The sequence below is a fragment of the Symphalangus syndactylus genome, chromosome 2 (assembly GCF_028878055.3).
Source record: "Symphalangus syndactylus isolate Jambi chromosome 2, NHGRI_mSymSyn1-v2.1_pri, whole genome shotgun sequence".
Lineage (NCBI taxonomy): Eukaryota > Metazoa > Chordata > Mammalia > Primates > Hylobatidae > Symphalangus > Symphalangus syndactylus.
In genome coordinates this window covers 126,330,110-126,353,227 of record NC_072424.2, presented here as the reverse complement: position 1 = coordinate 126,353,227, position 23,118 = coordinate 126,330,110, and the positions used below count along the sequence as shown (strand labels likewise).

The following is a 23,118-nucleotide window of genomic DNA, read 5'->3' as shown; positions in this document are numbered from 1 at the left end:
GTGACCCGACATGAAAAGTAGGGAAACTCTGTGTGGATTTCGGTGATGAGCTCCATGTGCACAAAACCACCCTTCTTAGTCGTTTCCACAACTTCAAGTCGTGAGAACTGGTCACTCCAGCAGGTTTAAGGTAATAATCTGTGGATCAAATTTAAGCCTTGGATGGGCAGAGAGGAGCCGCCTCTTTGTCTATTTACCCTGTCACTAGGCATCCGCGTATGGACCTCAGCCCCTCGTGTCACTCCTCTGGGTCTCCGTCTCCTAACCTAGGAAAGAAGAGTGTTAAAATAGAGCCTTTTCAGCTTTCGCATTTAGGATCCAAGGGCTAGTCATTCTGGGATAGTCATTCATTCAGCAAATACCATGTGTCAAGTGGAGAGGGTTCAGGTTCACTAGGGAGCAAACCTGTGCATTCCTGGATCTTAAATTGTAGCAAGGGAGAAAGGTACTAAGCAATAAACCTAAAGATGACACAGTGTGTTAGAAGGTGAGAATGAACGCCAGGTGGAAACTGGCATAGGTGTGGGACTTGAGAGTGGTCGCCCAGGGAAAGGCTGAAGGAGGGGCAGTTTCAGATGACGGAGTCAGGCCAGGACTCTGAAAAGTGTCCTTTGAGCAAAGACCTGTAGGAGAAGGGCATGAGAAAACCATAGGGTCTTTCTGAAGAAGAGCCTTCCAGGCGGAGGGAAGCCTGCAGAGGCCCGAGGGGAGAGCGGTCCGATAAACTTGCGGCCCGAGGAGAAAGCCTGTGTGGCTGAATCAGAGTGGCTGAAGAGTAGCGATGGCTGGGAAGGCTAGGAGGTCACAAGAGGTGGTTACACAGAACCTGCTGGGCCACTGCAAAGGATTTGCCCTTGACTCTGAAAGAAACAGGGCCATTAGAGGTTTTGAGCAGAGGAGCGGCACGATCTGCCTGATGTTTTCACAGGGTCTGTCTTAGACTGCTCGGGCTGCCATACATAACAAAATGCCATAGACTGGGTAACTTACACAGCAAACATTTCCTCACAGCTTTGGAGGCTAGAAAGTCCGAAAAGTCCGGTGAGGAGGCTGAGCGCTGTGACTCACGCCTGTAACCGCAGCAGTTCGGGAGGCTGAGGCAGGCGGATCACTAGGTCAGGAGTTCAAGACCAGCCTGGCCGATATAGTGAAACCCCATGTCTACTAAAAATACAATAATTAGCCGGGTGTGGTGGCACGTGCCTGTAGTCCCAGCTACTCGGGAGGCTGAGGCAGGAAAATCGCTTGAACCCAGGAGGTGGAGATTGCAGTGTGCCAAGATCGCACCATTGCACTCTAGCCTGGCAACAGAGTGAGACTCCATCTCAAAAAAAAAAAAAAAAGAAAAAGAAATCAAAAAGGCTTCCATCTCAAAAGCAACAACAAAAAACAAAAAACAAAAGAAAGTCCGGTGAGGGTCCTCTTTCTGGCTTGCACACGGCTGGCCACCTGCCCACTGTGTCTTCACATGGTAGAGAGAGGAAGCAATGCCTGGTGTCTTCTTCCTCTTCCCATAAGGGCACTAATCCCATCACGCGCTCCACCTGTGTGACCTCATCCAAATCTAATAATCTCCCACAGGCCCCACCTCCAAATACCGTCACACTGGAGGTTGGGGCTTTAACATACGAATTTGGGGGCGATTCAAGTGTTCAGCCCTTAACAAGGTCACCCAGGCTACTGTCTGAGCTAGATCACAAGGGTGGGCGGAGATGGGGGCAGGAAAAGCAGGAAACCATAGTGAACATCGAGGCAAGGGTGGTGGCTGTGGCTTGGGCTGGTTTGGTAGTAGTGGAGACGGTGAGGAATAGTCAGATTCTGGAGAGACTTTGAAAGCAGAGCCCACAGGATTTCCTAACAGGTTGAATGCAGAATGTGAAAGGAAAAAGAAGTAAAGGATGATTAAGTCTGAAGGAAGTAACTGGAAGCTGTTATTAAGAGAGGGGAAATTGACATGGGTTGGGCAGAGATCTGCAGGGGGGCCAGACATTTCATTTGGGACGGTTGATAAGTTTAAGACATCTGTTTGTGAAGAGAGAGAAGTGAATGTGCAAAGTTCAGGAGGTTCAGGGGAGAGTTGTTGCTGGAGATAATTATCAGCCTATAAAGAACATGGGTTCTAGAGTCAGATGGATTTGTGTTCAAATATCAGTCCTGTTACTGGCTATGTCAGTGTGAAACAATGTCTTAGCTTCTCTGAACCTTGTTATTCAATATTTATTTTTTCAGCTCCTCATGTGTCAGGAACTGTACCAGGTACTGGGATTGAAAAAATAAACAAAGCAAAGTCCCTGTGCTCATGGACTCTACACTGGCCAAACAGGGATGAGAATAAATGTCCACTTAGTGTTCATTGAATGAATAAAGTGTATAAATTGCCAGTATAGTGATTTGCCCAGTAAATAGCTGATCTCACCACCCTTTCCTTGCTTTCTACCCATTGGAGGACAATTTGTGTTGCATACTTGGACTGACCAGTAAAGGTCTAGAGGACATTTTGGGCGGCAACTTTCAGTGCCACAGAAACTATAGAACTAATTCCCCAAGACTTGAAGGTGGTCCCGAATACCAGAAATTATAGAATAATATGTTGCCTGCACAGCAGAATACAGCCTCTGATTTTTCTTGTTTGGAATTATTCTGGAGACCAGATACTAAACCCAGCTCAGGGACACTGCAACAATGACCAAAATTGAGCTGGTGCTTGAGGATGCATGGCTAGTCTAACAAGCAAATAGCTGGGGCAGCATCTTACCACGAGGGTTGTTCTCATTGTAATCAGCATCCTCTTAGATAGAAGCGCTACATTTCTTCTTAAGTGACAAATTTCTGGGATTGCGTCTTTTACTCTAAGCTAACTCTTGGAGATAAAAAGTCAACCACAGAGAGGAGATCACCAAGGGCGAGAAGAGGCCCTGGGATGGAAGTCTGAGGCCCCTGCACATTCAAAGGGTGGTCAGAGAAAGAGGCTGCCAAGGGTGCTGAGAGGCAGTGGCTGTTGAGATGGTAGAGGGCAAGAGGGGAGCGGGGAAGATCAAGAATGAGATGTGGGAGCAAAGGGCAGCCACATGCAATGCTGCAGGGAAGACAAGGAAGTGGAAGCTGGGGAGGCCGCACTGGATTTAGCAATGTTGCTTCCGTCTGTGGCCTTAGTTGCATCCAGGGAGCAGTGGGCTGAGGAATATATGGAGGATAAGGAAGAAGAGAAAATGGACAGAAACATCATTCAAGATATTTGGCTGTGAAAAGCAAGAGACGGGATTATCTAGGCAAGGAAAATGTGAGTTTGAGAGAGAGTTTTTCAAAGGAAAGAATGGTGAACACTGTTCTAGCCTGGCATGCGTTGTGCTCTGCTTGGAGGAGGATGGGGACACATGGTGGGAAAGTGGTGCCAGGAAAAACTTGAGATGTGGAGAGTGCAGTCTTCCCCAAGGGAGAGTGCAAATATCAAAATAGAGGACTACGGGCTGGCCTGAAGAGCACAGCACCACCTGCCGCAAGCATGTTCCACGGGAAGGTACAGAGAAGCGAGGGAGTGAATGAGGGGCTGGGAGTCCCAGGACAGCATCCTGAGCTCAGGTAGGGTTAGATGAATGGAGAAACACCTCCTTGGTCATGGCAGGAGCCATGAGGAAAGATGAGAAGAGGATGCCGGGGAGTTTGCAAGTAAGGCCCAGTAGATGATTCCCATTGTTCTATGAAGTGGGAAGAGACTCAGTCAGGCTGAGGGCCGGGTGGATCAGGAGTTTGGAGACACAGAGGATATTAGTTAATTATTTTCTTGTTATTTCCAAGACTTTTGTATTTCTAATCAAGTCTGATGCTTAGAACATGGCACACTGTTATCCATAGAACCACCTCCTCTGGCCCTCTGTCTCCCCAGGCTGAATCCATCCTCCCTCTAGTTCCCACAGCCCTTTGTACACATCTCTCTTATGGTTCCAACCGTATTCATTACCCAAGTTTTGGGGAAAGTCCATTGAGGATGAATGGGGATGGTAGTAAAATCCAACCAGATTAGTCTTAACTGCTGTGGCTCTCACACAAGTACCCTGGGATCCTTCCAGATTGAACTCAAACTCAGTTTGGTTGGGGTCTTCCAGTGTTTTTGTTACAGTGTGCAGGTGACAGCTAATACCCTTTTCAGAGCATTCTTCTCTGAGGTCGTGTGGGAGGGGTGCTGTATTGGAAATTGGAATATTTCCAAATAATGGTTCCCATGGTTCTCTGATGAGTGGTCCAGACCTAGACCTGAATGAGCATTCATCTTCTCTTCCTCTCTCCCTCCTCCCTTTCTCTCTCTCTCACAGACACAGACACACTCACACTCACTCTAAGTTCTAGGAAGTACAGTGTACATAGTTTGCTCTGAGAGGGTCCTCATAGCTAAGAGTAAAGACAGCCACAATTCTAAGGGTTCCAAAACGAATTGTGTGATTGAACAGTGACAACCAACTCCTTCTCTTTTCTTCTTTCCCTAATCAACTTAATGTTCTTTACAAGTGAATGTATCATAGGTGTCTACACACGAAGAGAGATTACAGGAAACACCAAGACTCTGGCAAGCGTTTCCTAGAAATCATGAGAAAAAGAGCATCTTCTTTGAACTATTGAATCTTAGGAGTTAGCAGGGGATTGGGAAGATTTGAGGTTTATGGTTAGTTCTTTAAAATGATGCAGCAGTCAGGAGAACACCCACTCCTAGGAGACATGAAATATCCCCGTTCACAAAATGGACTGGAGGAGTTGGGAGTAAGATGATTTAAAAGTGGGCCAGGCGCGGTGGCTCATGCCTGTAATCCCAGCACTTTGGGAGGCCCAAGGCAGGCGGATCACCTGAGGTCGGGAGTTCGAGACCAGCCTGACCAACACGGAGAAACCCCGTCTCTACTAAAAATACAAAAAAAAAAAAAAAAATTAGCTGGGTGTGGTGGTGCATGCCTGTAATACCAGCTACTCAGGAGGCTGAGGCAGGAGGATTGCTTGAACCCGGGAGGCGGAGGTTGCAGTGAGCTGAGATCATGCCATTGCACTCCAGCCTGGGCAACAAGAGCAAAATTCCACCTCAAGGAAAGAAAAAAAAAAAGTGAAACCTACATTAAGCTTCAATGAAACCCACCTTATTCTATCAAGATTTAAAACACACACATAACTTTAATACAGCAATTCCATATGCTAAGTGATATGGGTATAGGGATATCCACAATAGTTTTTTCTTCTATAACACCAGAAGGTTGCACTTTCATAGAGTACTGGTTAAACCTGCATAATAGAATACTATACAGCCTTTAAGGAAATGGGAGAATGTTGACATGGGAGGACTTCCGAGATGTGTTAATTTAAAAGTATGGTGAATAGCATGAAAAATCTGCTGTCATTTCTATATGGAGAAATACATATGCAATTACATTTATAAATACAGAAGAGTTTCTCTGAAAAGATGGACCAACACTGGTTATAGCAGCTCGCCTGTAGTGAGGAATGAGATGGCTAGGGGGAAGGAGGGTAATTTTTTTTTTTTTTGTAGTTTTTTCTAAATTTTATTATTATACTTTAAGTTTTAGGGTACATGTGCACAACATGCAGGTTTGTTACATATGTATACATGTGCCATGTTGGTGTGCTGCACCCATTAACTCGTCATTTAGCATTAGATGTATCTCCTAATGCTATCCCTCCCCCCTCCCCCCACCCCACAACAGTCCCCGGTGTGTGATGTTCCCCTTCCTGTGTCCATGTGTTCTCATTGTTCAATTCTCACCTATGAGTGAGAACATGCAGTATTTGGTTTTTTGTTCTTGTGATAGTTTACTGAGAATGATGGTTTCCAGTTTCATCCATGTCCCTACAAAGGACATGAACTCATCATTTTTTATGGCTGCATAGTATTCCATGGTGTATATACGTGCCACATTTTCTTAATCCAGTCTACCGTTGTTGGACATTTGGGTTGGTTCCAAGTCTTTGCTATTGTGAATAGTGCCCCAATAAACATACATGTGCATGTGTGATTTATAATCCTTTGGGTATATACCCAGTAATGGGATGGCTGGGTCAAATGGTATTCCTAGTTCTAGATCCCTGAGGAAATCGCCACACTGACTTCCACAATGGATGAACTAGTTTACAGTCCCACCAACAGTGTAAAAGTGTTCCTATTTCTTCACATCCTCTCCAGCACCTGTTGTTTCCTGACTTTTTAATGATGGCCATTCCAACTGGTGTGAGATGGTATCTCACTGTGGTTTTGATTTGCATTTCTCTGATGGCCAGTGATGATGAGCATTTTTTCATGTGTTGTTTGGCTGCATAAATGTCTTCTTTTGAGAAGTGTCTGTTCATGTCCTTCGCCCACTTTTTGATGGGGTTGTTTGTTTTTTTCTTGTAAATTTGTTTGAGTTCATTGTAGATTCTGGATATTAGCCCTTTGTCAGATGAGTAGGTTGCAAAAATTTTCTCCCATTTTGTAGGTTGCCTGTTCACTCTGATGACAATTTCTTTTGCTGTGCAGAAGCTCTTTAGTTTAATTAGATCCCATTTGTCAATTTTGGCTTTTGTTGCCATTGCTTTTGGTGTTTTAGACATGAAGTCCTTGCCCATGTTTATTTCCTGAATGGTATTGCCTAGGTTTTCTTCTAGGGTTTTTATGGTTTTAGGTCTAACATTTAAGTCTTTAATCTATCTTGAATTAATTTTTGTATAAGGTGTAAGGAAGGGATCCAGTTTCAGCTTTCTACATATGGCTAGCCAATTTTCCCAGCACCATTTATTAAATAGGGAATCCTTTCCTCATTGCTTGTTTTTGTCAGGTTTGTCTAAGATCAGATGGTTTTAGATATGCAGCATTATTTCTGAGGGCTCTGTTCTGTTCCATTGATCTATGTCTCTGTTTTGGTACCAGTACCATGCTGTTTTGGTTACTGTAGACTTGTAGTATAGTTTGAAGTCAGGTAGCGTGATGCCTCTGGCTTTCTTCTTTTGGCTTAGGACTGACTTGGCGATGCGGGCTCTTTTTTGGTTCCATATGAACTTTAAAGTAGTTTTTTCCAATTCTGTGAAGAAAGTCATTGATAGCTTGATGGGGATGGCATTGAATCTATAAATTACCTTGGGCAGTATGGCCATTTTCATGATATTGATTCTTCCAACCCATGAGCATGGAATGTTCTTCCATTTGTTTGTATCCTCTTTTGTTTTGTTGAGCAGTGGTTTGTAGTTCTCCTTGAAGAGGTCCTTCACATCCCTTGTAAGTTGGATTCCTAGGTATTTTATTCTCTTTGAAGCAATTGTGAATGGGAGTTCACTCATGATTTGGATCTCTGTTTGTCTGTGATTGGTGTATAAGAATGCTTGTGATTTTTGTACATTGATTTTGTATCCTGAGACTTTGCTGAAGTTGCTTATCAGCTTAAGGAGATTTTGGGCTGAGACAATGGGGTTTTCTAAATATACAATCATGTCATCTGCAAACAGGGACAATTTGACTTCCTCTTTTCCTAATTGAATACCCTTTATTTCCTTCTCCTGCCTGATTGCCCTGGCCAGAACTTCCAACACTATGTTGAATAGGAGTGGTGAGAGAGGGCATCCCTGTCTCGTGCCCGTTTTCAAAGGGAATGCTTCCAGTTTTTGCCCATTCAGTATGATATTGGCTGTGGGTTTGTCATAGATAGCTCTTATTTTGAGATACGTCCCATCAATACCTAATTTATTGAAAGTTTTTAGCATGAAGGGTTGTTGAATTTTGTCAAAGGCCTTTTCTGCATCTATTGAGATAATCATGTGGTTTTTGTCTTTGGTTCTGTTTATATGTTGGATTACATTTATTGATTTGCGTATGTTGAACCAGCCTTGCATCCCAGGGATGAAACCCACTTGATCATGGTGGATAAGCTTTTTGATGTGCAGCTGGATTCAGTTTGCCAGTATTTTATTGAAGGTTTTTGCATCAATGTTCATCAAGGATATTGGTCTAAAATTCTCTTTTTTGGTTGTGTCTCTGCCAGGCTTTAGTATCAGGATGATGCTGGCCTCATAAAATGAGTTAGGGAGGATTCCCTCTTTTTCTATTGATTGGAATAGTTTCAGAAGGAATGGTACCAGCTCCTCCTTGTACCTCTGGTAGAATTCGGCTGTGAATCCATCTGGTCCTGGACTTCTTTTGCTTGGTAAGCTATTGATTATTGCCACAATTTCAGGGCCTGTTATTGGTCTATTCAGAGATTCAGCTTCTTCCTGGTTTAGTCTTGGGAGGGTGTATGTGTCGAGGAATGTATCCATTTCTTCTAGATTTTCTAGTTTATTTGCATAGAGGTGTTTGTAGTATTCTCTGATGGTAGTTTGTATTTCTGTGGGATCAGTGGTGATATCCCCTTTATCATTTTTTATTGCGTCTATTTGATTCTTCTCTCTTTTCTTATTAGTCTTGCTAGCGGTCTATCAATTTTGTTGATCTTTTCAAAAAACCAACTCCTGGATTCATTAATTAATTTTTTGAAGGGTTTTTTGTGTCTCTATTTCCTTCAGTTCTGCTCTGATTTTAGTTATTTTTTGCCTTCTGCTGGCTTTTCAATGTGTTAATTTTTTTGATAGTTTCTCAAATGCATACATTACCTCAAAATTTTTTATTACAAACAAACACCCTCTTCTCCCTATTAAAAATGTGTCTTTATATCTATTGTGGTACACTGAAATTAAAAACCTGTTATTGTCAAATTGATTAATTTCTAGACTATCCAGATCTACATTTTTTTTTTCTCTCTTTCTCAGTAGAAGATATGGGTGGTGGTGTCATTTAGCTGTATAATACTGAGCAAGTCAATCATCCATGTGGACTCAGATTCTTCATTTGAAAATGATGATCTTAGACTCAAGATGACTTCCAAAAAATATCTTGCTGGTCTAAGGTGCTATATGACTCAATTATGCATATCTGAAAATAAAGCTGTAAAGTGGCAAAGGGAATCTGGGTGGATGTCAGACGGTGAGTTCTGGTAATGGCAGAATTACAGACAACTACAATTTTCCCAATGTAGTTCATTATTTGACCACTTTATAAATTCCTTTTCATTTCTACTCCATTCATCTTTAAAATACCCAAGAAACAACAAAAGAGGCATATTCAACTGAAGAAATTTATTTACTTTTTTTCTAGGTACATAGATGACATAATTATAGACAAGTTTTGATACATAGGAAAACCCTTCTGTCCACCTCTCTTTATGCTAAATGAATCATCACAATAATTTTTACAATTTTTAAAACAATACACAGCTTTCTTGGGCTGAAGCAATTGCAAGAACATATTGGTACTGGTATATTACAGCTACTTACAATGTTTTTAACAACAGCAATGGAGAAAAATAAGTTATTTAAATATTGATTTCATATACAGAAAGTGCAATGTTGTTAGTTGTTATATAACTTGCTCGACAGTTTCTTTTCTCTATCAATTTTAAATCAAGATAACTTGGACTCAGACTATTATATTTTTTTCTGAAAATAATACAGTACACACATGGCAGCAGTGGCTTGGCAAGTTGACCTTTTTTCCTGCAGTTATGAAAGCAAACTTTACTATGTCAGGAACTGATTTCCAATAGATTAGTAATTTCCAATTTCACCCATACCTGGGGGTTCAGGACAGAGAAAAGGGCCTCTGACTAAGGCAAGGCCGTGAAACAATATCTTAGTTATCTGGGTACATAAATAGTACTAGTTGGAGCTGACTGCATTTCCTTCCAGACAGCTTTGAAGTGAAAATCATACACAATGTTATGTGTAGCTACCTGAGCCAAACTGCCTTTCCAGGTTTCTTTTGTGCTTTCCAAAGACAACAATTTTCACCATTACTCAAAATTCTGTACCAAATGCAACTGATTAAAACTGGATATTGCTGAAGCCTACCACCTGTTCACTAATGTCCACAGGCAGCCCCAATCCATCTTAGTCAAACATCACACCCAAACATTCAGCTTTTCTCAGACCAAATTAAATGTTTAAAGAAAAAAAAAAAGACCAAACAAACACTAAAGATATTTTTAAACTATTTAAACAACACAATAAAGTAAAAACAACCTCAGACCAGACATTCCCACTGAAAGTTCTTTGTGATCCCTGAATTTGATTTTCTATGCAAAGGCATTGATTTCCAAAGAAGTGTGATAAAAATATGGTTTGGCATTCTCAAAAACTCCAGAAAGTTCCCTCTTCTGCTGCGACTTTCACTTAAATGAAAATCCTTCATGGAGAACGAATTAAAACAACTTGGAAATTCACATGAGATTTCTCTCTCTCCTTTGTTATCTCTTACACAAATTTTGTGTGGTTTTTTGCTCAGCTTAAACAATGACAGGATCTGTCCGAATGTCAAGCCAAGGTATTTTGAGAGCAGGAAGAGAAGAAGCCTGTCTACAGCACCCACATCCACCACAGCAAGTGAAAAGCATTGAACGCTTTAGCTATACAAGAACCCTGCAGCTTCATTACATTGCAAATAGGCTAGGCCACAACCCCAGAGGACAAACATGAGCTGTTGTTTTTAAGAGTTCAATAGAAATTTGGCAGCTTTAGCTTTTTATTCTACATTTCCACAACTTCTTCACATGGCATCTTATAGAAGATGAAAATTATTAAAGAAACATGCATTATTTTTTTAAAATGCACACTAATGCAGGAAAAAAATACATCACCTGAGAATGTCTTTTTCCTCAGAAACATGGATCCAGACATAAGCGATATGCTAAAGATGGCTTTCTAATTTATGAAATCACTTCCCCTCCAACCCAAGGGAAATTATTTGTTTTAATAAGTAGATGAAATATTATAAAACTTTCAATCAAGGGCTTGTGGTCAAGGTGTTTCTATTATAAATGATTGCCCTTTATATTTTAGATGATTGCATTTGATGCTTATAATAGTGTTCATGATAAGAATGTAAAGGAAAATCATTTTGTAAGCAATGGAAACCATAATAGTTTACTTGTTTAAATTTACTGTTTGCTAGAAAACCAGACACTAGACTAAAAGAGGATAGAGGCCAGGTGCGGTGGTTCACACCTGTAATCCCAGCACTTTGGGAGGCTGAGGCGGGTGGACCACCTGAGGTCAGAAGTTTGAGACCAGCCTGGCCAACATGGTGAAACCCCATCTCTACTAATAATACAAAAATTAGCTGGGCGTGGTGGTGGGTGCCTATAATCCCAGCTACTCGGGAGGCTAAGGCAGGAGAATCACTTGAACCTGGGAGACTGAGGTTGCAGTGAGCCAAGATTGTGCCATTGCACTCCAGTCTGGGTGACAAGAGTGAAACTCCATTTCAAAAAAAATAAATAAAGAGGATAGAATGTACTGAAATCAGCTGTAAAACAATTTAAAGTAGCAAATACTTAAAACATGGCTAATGTGGTTTGTCTGGCTCCATACTGAACCTTTGTTTAAATTAAAAGAATTATCTAAATAAAAAAAGAAGGATAATAGTATTAGTTGTAATACTGAAAAGACTTTTAGAAAACAAACATCTTATACATGACTTCCCTTTTTAAGGACATCTTTCTGAAATATGCAACCTCACAGTGACCTTTTGTAAAGATGATCCGTTTACTGAGGACTGAATTTTGGGATGGACATGGTCAGGATTCCAAGTCAAGTCAATACTGCAGTGCGACGACCCACACGGTAACTATCCTAAACTGGTTAAAACCAAAAGCACTTCCTATGAATACAGACGCATGCGCACGCGCACACACACACGATATCTTTGTGAATTTCAGATAGCTTTTCACTAGATTTGTAGTTAGCTTAAAAACCAAAAACCAACATGAAGTATGTGGCTGATGAATACCTCTACAAAATAAGCCATGTTACAATGAGACGATTAGAAAAGCCCACTTTTGCTGAAAACCTCCCAGAGAGGTTAGATGTCCGCCTAAGCTGAAGATGTGGAACTATGGTTACAGGGTTGTGGACGCTAGTTAGATAACTGCTTAAAAGCTTATATTAAGGCAAATAAAAGCTGATTGCTAGAAAGCAATTATGAAAATGTCTCTTGTTTATCTAAAGAAGAACAGGACTTTTTTTTTTTTCTTTTTCCTGGTGCAGCCAGATGTTCTAACTTTTGAACAAATGAGCGTGGTCAGTAATGTACAATAACTTTTGAGTCTGTTACTTTGGCCTAGCTAAGCCCGTCTGGCCCTTGGGCATCCTGCAAGATGACAGACAGAAGGGCAAGGGCACTATCAGAAATGGAACAGGCTGCCCCCTACTCCTCCCAGCCTCTACCAGTACACAGAGACAGACTGGAGACAGAGCATTCGCAGCCAGTTGGCATCTTGGTTCGTCTTCTGAAAATAAAAATAAGTGCTTGTCTTGTCTTTGGAGGTCAAAGAGAACTGCACTAATTTCCTTGAGGGGGCTTTTCTGGAGGAGAGGATCCTCAGTCCTGTGCCAAGGTTTCACGCTGTTTGGGCACACGCCAGGCCTTTCTTCTGGATCTGGTCTGCACGTCCAGAGATGGAGGAATTGCATCAGCATCATATGCACAGTGAAAGGGTGGCTTTTGTCCAGAGAGGCCCCATTCCGGGCCTGGCTACATGGCCTCAGGGCCTGGCGGCAGTTTGAAGAGTCTGGCTGCAGATAGGAGCTTTCTTATGTGTCTCTCCTCTGTGATGCCGGCCTCCTGAAGGCAAGTGTGGGACAGAGAAGGCACTTGGCTCAGTGTGCTGAAGCCCGCGGTAGAGAGGGTGCTGGCATACATGGGCAGACCGATGGAAATGAGCCAATCTGACACAGACGAAATGCATCCAGGAGAGACGGGCTTTCGGCAGATTTCTGTGAGTCCACCACTTGGAATCTGGATAAATTAAGAAAGCGATATGATGATTGATAGAAACGCTCCCTGTGTCAAAGAGGACTACTTCACGTATGTCTAAAAGGAACAGCACTGAAATACTGCATTGCTAGACTATTATCAGAAAGCGACAATGCAATGAGTGTCAGAGATCAAGACTAGCAGGAAAAATTCTTCTCTAAGATGAAACAAATCTTTAAGGAAGCGTTCCACAAGGTTCTCGAAGGTGTTTGGAATGAGGTCAAATCCCATTTATGTGTCCAGGTCTCCAAACTATAAGCATTTACATATTCTGCTATTTTGTTTCACTGTGGATATGCTCTTGACAAGAGCCCTAAGGTAGTTTGAAGGGACAAATCTGGGTGATCGTGTGAAAAGTAGCACTCAGTGGGTAGGGTTTTTCATAAAGGAGACTTTCCACTGTATTTTGAATCTATGTTAACAACCAGAAAATTATATATTTAGTCAATACAGTTATGAAGAATTTAAAATACAATAATATCAAGGGTTGGCTGGAACAGGGAAATGGGTGTTTAACCTTGACTACTGGGTATATAAAGGGCCTGCACCTTTCAGAAAGGTGATTTGCTAACGAGCGTGAAAATCTTTGGGATTTTGTACAGTTTTGATGACGGTATATATTTCCTCTTCCAGGAATATATACTCAGAAATCAACCTTTAAAGTCTACAAAGATTTATTAACAAGGATGTTCTTCATTACATTATTTAAAATAAAAGGTTGGAAAAATCTAAATGTTTTAACTATGAGACTCACTACTGGAGTAGATTGACCTACTAGAATACTTTGAAATACAATAGCCACCACCCCTTTATCCACGGTTTTGCTTTCTACAGACTGAAAATATTAAATGGGAAATTCCAGAAATAAACAATTCATAAGTCTTATATTGCATGCCATTCTGAGTAGTCTGAAGAAATCTCACACCACCCAGCTCTGTCCCACCTGACAATCATCCCTTTGCCTAACAAATCCATACTGTCTACACTACCAGTCCCGCAGTCACTTAGTAGCCCATAGTCATCAGATCAACTGTTGCAGTACTGCAGTACTTGCATTCAAGTCACTCTTATTTGACCTTATAATGGCCCCCAAGTGCAAGAGTAATGATGCTGGCCATTTGGACATGGCAAAGAGAAGCCATTAAGTGCTTCCTTTAAGTAAAAAGGTGAGAGTTCTTGACTTAATAAGAAAAGAAAAAAAATTGTATGCTGAGGTTCCTAGGATCTATGGTGAAAACGAATCTTCTATCCATGAAATTGTGAAGGAAAAAGAAATTTGTGTATAATATATACAGGGTTTGGTACTCAGCAAGCTTTCAAGAGATCCACTTGGAGGTCTTGGACCGTATCCCTCATGGATACGGGGAGACGACTACTGTATTGATAATATCAATTTTTTTTTTTTTAAGTAACAGGGAAACAGATTCATGATCTGATCAATAGCCAACAATCAGGTTTCAGTACTATACCTTTACTATTATGCATGTGCAGACAAATGATTAGACAGAGTTTTAATGGACAAGTCAAACTTGTATATATTTATGGTGTAAAATGTGGTGTTTTGATAAATGTACACATTGTGGAATGGCTAAATCAAGCTATTTAACATGCATTGCCTCACATACTATATTTTGTGGTGAGAACACTCAAGATCTGCTGTCCTAGCAATTTTCAAGTATACATTGTTATTAACTGTAGTCACCATGTTGAACAATAGATCTCCTGAAGTTATGCTTGTAACTGAAACTGTGTCATTCAGACGGATTTTATTTTATTTCTTAAGAGATGGGGTCTCACTATGTTGCCCAGGCCGGCATCAAAATTCTGGGCTCAAGCAATCCTCCTGCTTCTGCCTCCCAAGTAACTAGGATTACAGGTGTGCATCATCACACCCAGCACTAGACAGATCTTTAAGAAGTTTTTCACAGTGTTGGGATTATGGATAATTTTCATTTTTTTTTTCTTTCTGAAAGTGTATTTTTAAACATTTCTAGGCTGACCATGTATTACTTTCTCCCCAGCTGTCTCCTTTCCATAGCTACGGAAGCCCTTGCCTATTTGGCAGTTGTTAGTACGCTCATCACTAAGCGTGATCACTAAATGTGCCTCAGGAAGCTGGAAAACTGGGGGCTGCTCACCGCCATGCGGTGCTGCTTCCGAAGCTGCTTCACCCGGATCTGGTCCATGTTGGTGGCGACGTCCCTCTCGGGCTGATCCAAGTCCTCTGCATATCTCTGCACCAGGGCTTCAGGAATCCCACAGCGGCCATGCTGCCAGGGAGAACAGGAATGTGACATCAAGAGTTGTAAGGATTTTGTTTTTCTTTCCCTAAGATACACCACATATGATGTAGGGTCTCACTGTCACTTAGACTGGAGTGCAGTGGTGTGACTGATCATGGCTCACTGCAGCCTCAAACTCCTGGGCTCAAGCGATCTTCTTGCCTTGGCCTCCCAAAGCGTTGGGATTCCAGGCGTAAGCCACCGCGCCCAACCCAAAAGTTTTAATTTGAAATGAATCTATTTTCTTTATTGGTCAGGAATGAATGCTTCAGAGAGAATACTTCTACATCTTTAAGTACTGATGAGCTCTAGGAAAATGGTCTGAAGCATAGTTAAGGCAGAACACAATTATTCTACATTTTTCAGGCCAATGCCTTCACCTCAATCGGATCATTTTGCAAAATACAACTCCTCTAATGTTATTGAAGAGAGTCTTCTAAGCTGCAGGAGAGAAGGGCTAGCTTCTGCTTTACAGATATTCAACTGTTTGCGCTTCATCTGCTACAAAAGTTATACCACCAGCTCGCTAGGCCAGCATTTACTGTATGGTCATTCTGACTACTTTTTATTTAAAGATATGCACTCAGGAAATATCGAGGAGGATCTTATTCTAAGGCATTCCTTGTCATGCGAATTTTATAATAAAGGACTCTCAGGAATGCATCCTAATAGGACCTTATTTCCAGGAGCAAAGTACTGCCGTATCTGTTAGCGTTGCTTTGTCTTTGGAGTCACTTAGTATTGGTAGATCTCATTTTTTTGAATGAGAAATAATTTTTCATTATAGAGCTAAATGTTTTTGGTACAATGGGGGATTTTATATTATCTTTTTCCCATTACCCGTACAGATAACTGTATAATACAATTATCACATCTGAATAGGGTTCTTTTGTCCACATTTATTTTATTTGCTCCTAGTAAGCCCTCTAAGAGGTCTTCATGCAGGTTATTTTTAACCTCGGTTTACCTACGGAGAGATGAAATGGGGAGGTGTCAATATCTGAACACATGCACGTCAAGTAAGCTGTGGACACGTGGATTCAGGTGTCTCCTGTCCACTGGGCTGGCTACCGGGCTGGCTTCAGATGTGGGTTCATCTCACCTGGCTGCCTGACTTCTACAAACAAAGGCCTGTGAATGCGGTGGGCCCAGGACCTTTGATACCTTATCAGAATAGACCTTTGATACCTTATCAGAATACGGCTCCTCCGTGAGATCGATGCCTTCGGCGTGCAGCTTGTTTTCAGTGAGCGTTTCTAGATCCACTCCCCGGGCACAGGAGACCTTCCTGGTCAAAGCTGGGCCCAGCTTCACACCGTGCTCCTGGAGGCTTGTGTTCTCGGGGAGCTCTGAGAGCCAGGGGGGCGGCCTTGTGCTTGGTGGGCTGCCAGGCACCTGCCCTGAGAGAGGCCTGGGAGCCAGTGCTGGGGGACAGTTGCTAGGGCTGGTGGGGCTGGCAGGGCTGCCCCTTTTCACTGGCAGGCATGGCGCATCGGGGCTGGGGAGGGTCCCACTGGGGCCCATGGGAACAGGGTGGAGTCCGTTAGCAAGGCGTTCTCTGCTCTTTTTGGCAGGAACAGGTGGAGGCTGTGATGGAATTTTGGGCTGCATTCTCTGCTCAGCATCTACCCCTTCTTTGGTGCCCAGGGGACGGTGTGTTCCTTCAAACTCGTGTCCTTTTCTGTGGCCCTCCAGAGGTGTCCTTGCTAAACCGTGTTTAGCTCCAGGAGGCTGAGCATCATAGTTTCTGGGCAAACACTGAAGGGGTGACAGGCTGCGACCAGAGGCTGCGATTGAGCCCTCCAGTTTCTTAGTTGTCAATTTCTGAGGTTCAGAAAATCTCTTGCTTTGGGTCAGTAGCAATGCATTGTCGACAGCAGAGTCTCGCTCCAGGGGCTGGGCCTTCGTGGAAGAGGCAGTCGTCTTCTGTGGCACTTCGGGTACAATCTGAGGGGGCGGTTCTGTCACCTCAGGAGGCACGTCTTGCTCAGCACCAGACTCCGCTTGAAGGTCATCCAGGGAATGGGATCGGGGCCAGGTGTCCACAGTCTGGGGGCCCTCCAGGGTCTCACAGCTCCGGCAGATGGAAACTGGGAGGCTTCTTCGGTTTTTATTCAAACCAGTCACACCAGGTGGGTCACAGCTCTTGGACGTGTCTGGGGCGAGGCCACCACCCAGCCTGCCCTCCTCCTGTCCCTGCTTCAGTGCATCCCCTGATTTCATTAAAGGCAATGTTGGGTAATTGCCCAACTGGTTTCTGCTAAAAGATTTCAAGCTGGGCTCGGTGGATGACTTGGCAGATAGGAGGCTAGCTTTCCGAGTCTTGCCTGTGAGACAAGGGAACACTTTACAATCACATTTTAAAAGCAAGTCAATCAAACGGATGCATAAAGTTGTGCTAACATAATTGAAATCTCCAACTCCCACATCCTATTGTTCAATTACACTAAAAACATAAAATCACCGTTTATGACATTGGGTGATAGAGGGTTATTATGGTTCCATTTTTATTTTTAGAAAGAATTCTTAGTCTTATTAAAGGAATCATGAAGACAGACTGAAATTAATTGGGTTACATGGGAAAGAAATATGCTGTGTCAAGCAGTAAAATAAATCTTGGCTTAAGTCTGTGCCCCGCTGCAATCGATGTGGAAAGAGGCTGATCATCATACCGCATATTGATGGGATTTGTTGGGTGAGTACAATTTCTCAAGGTCATGATGGAAAAGGAGAGCTGGACTGAATTTCAGAACAGGTTCTATAAATGGTATCCCCTACAGAGTGATCAGTGAATACTCAAATCGCACCTTCCTTGAAGCCCCTCCTTCTAATAAATTTATCCTAGAAACAATCAACCGACCTGGACACAGACCAGTAGACTTATGTGAGTACTTTGCCAAAGAAAGAAAATCTACAAAATACTGATAAAGTTTTAGGTCCCAGCAAAGCAACAGTCCTAGTTACAAGTGTCAGACTGATAACTGAACTATCAACCAGACAAAATCTACTTATCTGACGACTGGTAATTGATACTAAACTGCTGCTGTTGAATAAGCTTTGCCAAGAACTTACAATTCATGGGCCAGGCAATGTGCTGAATGCTTTGTTCTCATCAGTATTTACACACACACACACACACACAGATTAACTGTCCCTTGTTACATTTTTGTCCACCTGTATGTTCCACACTGATAAACACCAACATGCTACGCATTTGTAGGATATTATTGTTGTTACATAAAGATCATCAGCCTAGTGCTACTACTAAAGATACTGACCATGGTCCTACTTTTCATTATTAGAAAAATCATCACAACTTTAGGAGGCCAAGGCAGGCGGATCACGAGGTCAGATCGAGACCATCCTGGCTAACACGGTCAAACCCCGTCTCTACTAAGAAATACAAAAAATTAGCCGGGCATGGTGGCAGGCGCCTGTAGTCCCAGCTACTCGGGAGGCTGAGGCAGGAGAATGGCGTGAACCCAGGAGGTGCAGCTTGCAGTGAGCCAAGATCGCGCCACTGCACTCCAGCCTGGGCGACAGAGCGAGACTCTGCCTCAAAAAAAAAAAAAAAAAGAAAAAAGAAAAGAAAAATCATCACAGATAAATGAAGAAATACCTCTTCAGAAAAAAAAACGCATCAAATTTTAAAAGTAGATTGAAATAGAAAATTATTAGAACCTCTTTAGCATAAATTTTAGAAATATGACTTTCTTTTCCCTTAACTCCCAATATAAAACTATATATAAAAGTCCCATTTTTGCATTCTGCATTATATTAGAAAGATCCCTGAACTTACTTTGTGTTCAAAGTATGGTTCGCTAGCAATCTAGTTCTTCAGCAGGTACACCTGAATTCGTTTGGGCATGAAAAATTCTGCCAGTGATATCTGTGAGATCCTTACCAATCACCAACAGTTGGGGGAATTAATTTCCTGAAAAGTTTTGGATATGAAAAGGTTATTAAGAGAAAAAAAAATTCTTCAGAACCTACATGAGCTACATAAGGATTCTGATGTTTACTGAAACTGAGGATGTACTGGGATACTAGGTGGGTTTTGCATCCTGTCTTGACCGAGGCTGTCTGAATATTATATATAGTTTGGGGAGAACTATTATCTTCCCAAGTTGATAGAAAACCTTGAATAGCAGGGCGTCATGGCTCAAATTCTGAGGTCCCCAAGATGCTTCTTAGAATTGGAATTAGAGTGAGGCAAACAAGGTGCCCAGAGGACAAACTCTAAGGAGGTGACTGCCCAGAGTCTGGTACCCGAGAGTGAGCACCTGCTTAGGGTTTGCATCCTGGACACCCACTTTCCTGTCCTTAGCCCTAGTTTTGGTGCCCACAATGGCGCTCAAACTATTTTTTCCCATGACTCCCGGTAAGAAATACATTTTACATTCAACATGTAGTACACAGAGACACACATGCACGTACACAAGCGCAAACACACAGACATAACTGAAACAAGGATTACAAGTGACAGTGCTAACAATGCTAACCTTTATCTTAGGGGATGCTCTCTGATATTTTGTATTCTATTTTGTCTTACAAAACTGCTGTCCATGACCCACTAAACTGCTTTCATGACCCACTAATAAAGTACAACCTGTAGTTTCAAAAAAGTTTGCTTTAGTAGGTGCTCAGTAAATATCTTAACACATGGGCTACTAGATAGTATTCCAATGGCTGCTAAAAACTATCAAACCTGGGCATTTTTTATGACGGCCTTCAAGAGTTTTTGACAGAGATTTACGTCACTGTGGCAGCGTGAGCCTCTTACCACTGTTTCTCATCTCGCTACAAGGGAATTCTGGGGTCACAACAGGAAACCACAAAGCCATCCATGGAACGTTTAGCCCACCTGACCCCATACCACTTAAGACTCCTCTTCTGTTTGAGACAAACACGTTTTCTGAAATTTCATACGGATTACTTCCTGACTGGCTGTACAGAGAAGCCACAAACAAGACATGTGGCCATCCAATCCTTCTCTCCTGCAGTAACTGCGTCGACACTCAGGCCGTGCAGCCGAGGCATTTAAGACACTGCTGCTGGTGTGACCCTGATGGATGGTCTACCTAGTAAATTGTTTTCCTTATGGACCTAATAGCTCCCAACACTCAAATGTTGGTTTTTATTGCATAAAGAAAAGGGCATAGGAGACACACAATTTAGGTTTTACAGCTGCAGGTATCTTACACGGAATTTATTAACCTCACCCAGCAGCTAGGAGAATAGCTAGGGAGGCTAACTTGGACTAGAAGGGTGTAGAGGTCAGAAAGGAAATGATGATTGCTGAGTTCATGATAGGAATAGAATCGTCCTTTTGCAGAAAACTGTGCTTTGAAATCAGTACTTGTCAAAGCAGGTTCCCAGCGACTCATGCTGACATTACCGTTTTCCAGGTTCTCACTGCTTTCGTAGCATCCTGAGTCTCGGGGTGAGCATCCACTCAGGCCCTGGCTGTCAACGAGCAGCTTCTCCTGGGATCCTGACTGGTCACTGTTACCTAGAGGAGAGAACACGCCATGAAATCAACAAGGGGAGTGAAAAGCACAGGTTTCAGAGTCAACAGATCTCGACTTTATCCTCAGTTACTGCCCTGAGCTTTTGGAAGAGAACAATTTATCTTAAAATAGATGAGATCAAAATGAACTAGTGTGATCACAACTTTTCTTCCAATAAGGTATTCATCGCACGAAGATAAGTATGGAGAGAGCACACAGTTGGAGTATGTTGACACCTTTTAAGTTATGCGAACAGAAGCTGACTCCGGCCTTGGGGCTATGAGGAAAGGAGAAAGGTAGAGTGTTGTTTCGGCAGTGGGGCTCCCAGTCCCTTCTGAGTGATGGCACCATCAAGGAGAAGCAAAGAGAGAATAAATGCCCCATTCACAAGGTGAGATTGGGTCATACGTTTTTCGGAGATCTGTAAGACTTGTGCTTGAAGATAGTTATGTTGCCAACTTTCCAAATTTGGGAGCTAATATTAAAGTGTCAAATGAAATAAATTTTTTTAGCATTTAGGAGCATTCTTAGCCCTCAGGGACATGTGCTGAGGGCTCTTGTATTAGCTCAGCAAGAGTAAGGCTGGCAAGACGAGGTACAAACCCCAAAACTGAGGAGAGGCCAGTGGCAAATATTCTTTTGTTTTTGTTGTTTGGGATGAGTTAGAGGTTGTTTTTTCTGCTTCTCCCTTTGTCTTGTGCCAGCATATTTTTCCTCCTGCATATAAGTAAAAGCTGGGGAAAGCTTAGGAAACCCTGGAACTTGGAAGCTGAGTAACAGATACATGCTTGCTGGTATAGATAAATGGATGACTGAAAGCTGAATGTCCTCATTCTGAGTGGATAAAGAAAATGCAGTACCTATACACCATGGAATACTACTCGGCCATGAAAAGTAACGAAATAATGTCTTTGCAGTAATTTGGATGGACCTGGAGGCCATTATTCTAAGTGAAGTAACACAGGAGTAGAAAACCAAAATCCACACGGTCTCACTTGTAAGTAGGAGCTAAGCTAATAAGCACATAAAGGCATACAAAGGATACAATGGACTTCAGAGAGTCAGAAGGGGGAGGAGTCTAGGGATAAAAAAACTACATATTAGGTACAATGTATACTACTCAGGTGATGGGTGCACTAAAATCTCAGAATTCACCAGTATATAATTCATCCATGTAACCTAAAACCACTTATACCCCCAAAGCTATTGAAATAAATAAAGAAAAAAAAGGAAGACCTCATTTTGAGAAAGGCTTTTAAAGAGAAGCATCATTATTTGTCAACTGTGCCTCAACAAAGCTGGAGGGGAAAAAAAAAAATCAAGAGCAGCATCAGACGCTTCTGTTGAGTGAATCTGCCCCAAGGAAATCACGTGGAAAGCCACGAGGGCCTTCAACACCCCAGCAGCATCACCCGGCATGTTGTAGAAGGGGCACGTGGAGCCTTACATGGGACAATGAGGTTACACGCAGAACATCTTTGCATTATTATGCAGAGTAAATGCTTGGTCACACAAGACAGAAACCAAGAAAACATTTTCTATACAAAATAGCTAGTTGCAATGATGAATGGCTTTATTTTCATCCCCCACCAACTTCCCCACTCCAACCACATACACAGAAAAAAAGAAATCAATAAGCCAGAAATGTGATGCCTTTTCTCAGGTCATCAAAATAAAAATGCAGGAAGGCGGAAGGCTCTGGCAGCTCTCCAGCTGTCCACCACTTCCTGCTTGCATTTCACACGGGGAAAGCATTTTACAGCCCCAACTACAGCAGAGATCGTGGCAGCGTAAGTCCCTCAGTTAGAATCCCAAATTAAGAGTGCTACTTTTAAAATGACTAATGAAAAATTAACTAATTGGAAGCACAAGAGCAAATACTGTCCCCCTGACCACCTAAAAGTGGAACATTCTAGAGCGGTGTCCTCACTGTGTGGAAGAGCCTGTGGCTTTGCAGTGGCCTTTGTTCTAGCCTAGCATGTTATTTAGAAAAATGATACTTATAAAATGAGGGCTTTGTGCTATCCATTACAACCCAGGGAGAGGAGTCAGAGTACTCTGTCCCTAGTGACATGGTTCAGTGCACCACAGTGGCCAAAACAGACTCCAGAGTGCGGGGTGGGAGTAACACAGAAGACCTTCTCCTGCTGCAGCATGGAAATATGTGCTGTGCCTGCATCTTTGGGGACCCCAGCCTCAGCAAATACAGCAGGATACCTGAAATTATTTTGGAGAGGGAGGGGAGCAATTCTGTCACCTGAAAACCACAGTTCTATTTATAGATTTATGAGGCATAAGGAAGGGGGCTAGAATCGCTGTCTTCATTAGAGAGAAGAGAAAAAGAGGTGAGGTGCCTCTCCTCTGTAGTGCAGAATCAAGACCATGACCTTTTCCCACACTTGTCAGCATTGGTGCCAAGGTACAAAAGATAAGAAAGATGAGCTAGAACCCTGAAAAT

The 23,118-nt window shown here is 42.4% G+C and overlaps 1 protein-coding gene and 1 long non-coding RNA gene across 6 annotated transcripts in view; one reads left to right on the top strand and one right to left on the bottom strand.

Moving 5' to 3' along the window:
* LOC134733488 (uncharacterized) overlaps positions 1–15,059 on the top strand; it is a 139,024-nt gene extending 123,965 nt beyond the window's left edge. Inside the window, exon 5 of the long non-coding RNA XR_010117021.1 lies at positions 14,890–15,059. This is a non-coding gene — a long non-coding RNA (uncharacterized lncRNA). The remainder of the gene's footprint in view (positions 1–14,889) is intronic.
* Positions 9,121–23,118, bottom strand: part of SASH1 (SAM and SH3 domain containing 1) — a 211,034-nt gene continuing 197,036 nt past the window's right edge. For all 5 annotated transcript variants that reach the window (XM_055266799.2, XM_055266800.2, XM_055266802.2 and 2 more), the window contains 4 exons: positions 20,549–20,662; positions 16,339–17,477; positions 15,007–15,138; positions 9,121–12,850 (listed from right to left, as the gene is read on the bottom strand). In XM_055266799.2, coding sequence (XP_055122774.1) covers positions 12,587–12,850; positions 15,007–15,138; positions 16,339–17,477; positions 20,549–20,662 — 1,649 coding nt within the window. In that variant the 3' untranslated portion in view covers positions 9,121–12,586. The remainder of the gene's footprint in view (positions 12,851–15,006; positions 15,139–16,338; positions 17,478–20,548; positions 20,663–23,118) is intronic.